A 1,548-nucleotide genomic window follows, 5' to 3' on the forward strand; every position below is an offset into this window, starting at 1 on the left:
GGAAGCAATAAAGCTGGATTGGATCCAAGCAGTCCCATCCCAGTGCCTAGATGGGGTGGGCTTTTACCAACCTTGGAACGTGTGTGTAAAGCCGCTTTGACACAAGAGGCATAGGCCGGGCGTGGTGGCTCACGGCTGTAATCCCAGCACTTTGGGAGGCCGAGGTGGGTGGATCACGAGGTCAGGAGTTCAAGACCCCAGCCTGACGTGGTGAAACCCCGTCTCTACTAAAAAAAATACAAAAATTAGCCGGGCATGGTGGCGCGCACCTGTAACCCCAGCTACCCAGGAGGCTGAGGCAGGAGAATCGCTTGAACCCAGGAGGCACAGTTTGCAGTGAGCTGAAATTGAGCCACTGCACTCCAGCCTGGGGGACAGAGCGAGACTCGAGACTCGAGACTCTGTCTCAAAAAAAAAAAGAAAAGAAAAAAGAAACAAGAGGCATGACACAAATGACAAGTGATGTTGTTTTCCTTGTTACAGTTGCCAGTATGACAGGTGGGATGGGGCCGGGTGTGGGTTCTGGCAGGAGGGACCTAAGAACTTTAGGTCCTGGCAGGTGCAGCCCTGGGAGCAGCCACGAGGGGGCATCAGGCTGCACAGGCGGCTCCAGGATGTCGGTCCGGGACTGGGCATAGGGGTCAGTGAGTGATTCTCAGGCACGGCAGGACGAGCCCTACATAGGGGAGGTGGGCCCAGGAACCCCCTTTCTCAGTCCAAGACTCCCAGGCTCCAGGGCTTGGCCTTGGTGGCACCTGTCTGTTGTGGTGCAGTTTGACGGTCACAGCCTAGGGACCGGGTCCAGCCCAGCCAGCTCAGCAGTAGGTCAGCACCCTGCCCCTTCCCATGCTGCTGGGATGCCCCGAGATGCTCAGGTCACCACGCAAAAGCCCTGGGTAATCTGCCGCCAGAAGTTGCGACCGCGGCTGCTGAGGGCCACTTCGGCCGCCTCCTGGAAGACGGCGTGGACATTGTCATGGAGCCGAGCCGAGCACTCAAGGTAGGCCACCGCACCAACGGACCTCGCCATCTCCTGGCCCTAGAGGGAGAGGTGGATGGGGCTGCTGTGAAGGGGGCAATGGGCAGGCCTCACATCCTCGCTTCCTTCCCCTGGACAAGAGTGGAAGGTGGGGTCTGCCGAGCACCCACGGCTCCCGTACCCTGGCTTGCCCAAGCTCCTTCACGCACTTTAGCACATTTATTTTTCTTTTCTTTCTTTTCTCTTCTTTTTTTTTTTTTTTTTTTGAGACAGAGTCTTGCTCTGTTGTCCAGGCTGGAGTGCAGTGCAGTGGTGCGATCTCAGCTCACTGCGACTCCGCCAACCAGGTTCAAGTGATTCTCCTGCCTCAGCCTCCAGAGTAGCTGGGACTACAGGCATCCACCACCACACCTGGCTAATCTTTTGTAATTTTGGTAGAGACAGGGTCTCGCTATTTTGCCCTGGCTGGTCTCGAACTCCTGACATCAAGAGATCCACCTGCTTTGGCCTCCCAAGTGCTGCGATTACAGGCATGAGTCACCACCCCTGGCATTTTTTTTTTTTTTTTT

General features: G+C 56.2%; 1 protein-coding gene across 2 annotated transcripts in view; it reads right to left on the minus strand.

The window, feature by feature from the left end:
• Nucleotides 1-457: 457 nt before the first annotated feature.
• Nucleotides 458-1,548, minus strand: part of RHOD (ras homolog family member D) — a 16,151-nt gene continuing 15,060 nt past the window's right edge. For both annotated transcript variants that reach the window (XM_023186378.1, XM_023186377.1), the window contains one exon: nucleotides 458-1,039. In XM_023186378.1, the coding sequence (XP_023042146.1) occupies nucleotides 872-1,039 (168 nt within the window). In that variant the 3' untranslated portion in view covers nucleotides 458-871. The remainder of the gene's footprint in view (nucleotides 1,040-1,548) is intronic.

Source organism: Piliocolobus tephrosceles, chromosome 13 (assembly GCF_002776525.5).
Source record: "Piliocolobus tephrosceles isolate RC106 chromosome 13, ASM277652v3, whole genome shotgun sequence".
In the NCBI taxonomy this organism is placed as follows: Eukaryota; Metazoa; Chordata; class Mammalia; order Primates; family Cercopithecidae; genus Piliocolobus; species Piliocolobus tephrosceles.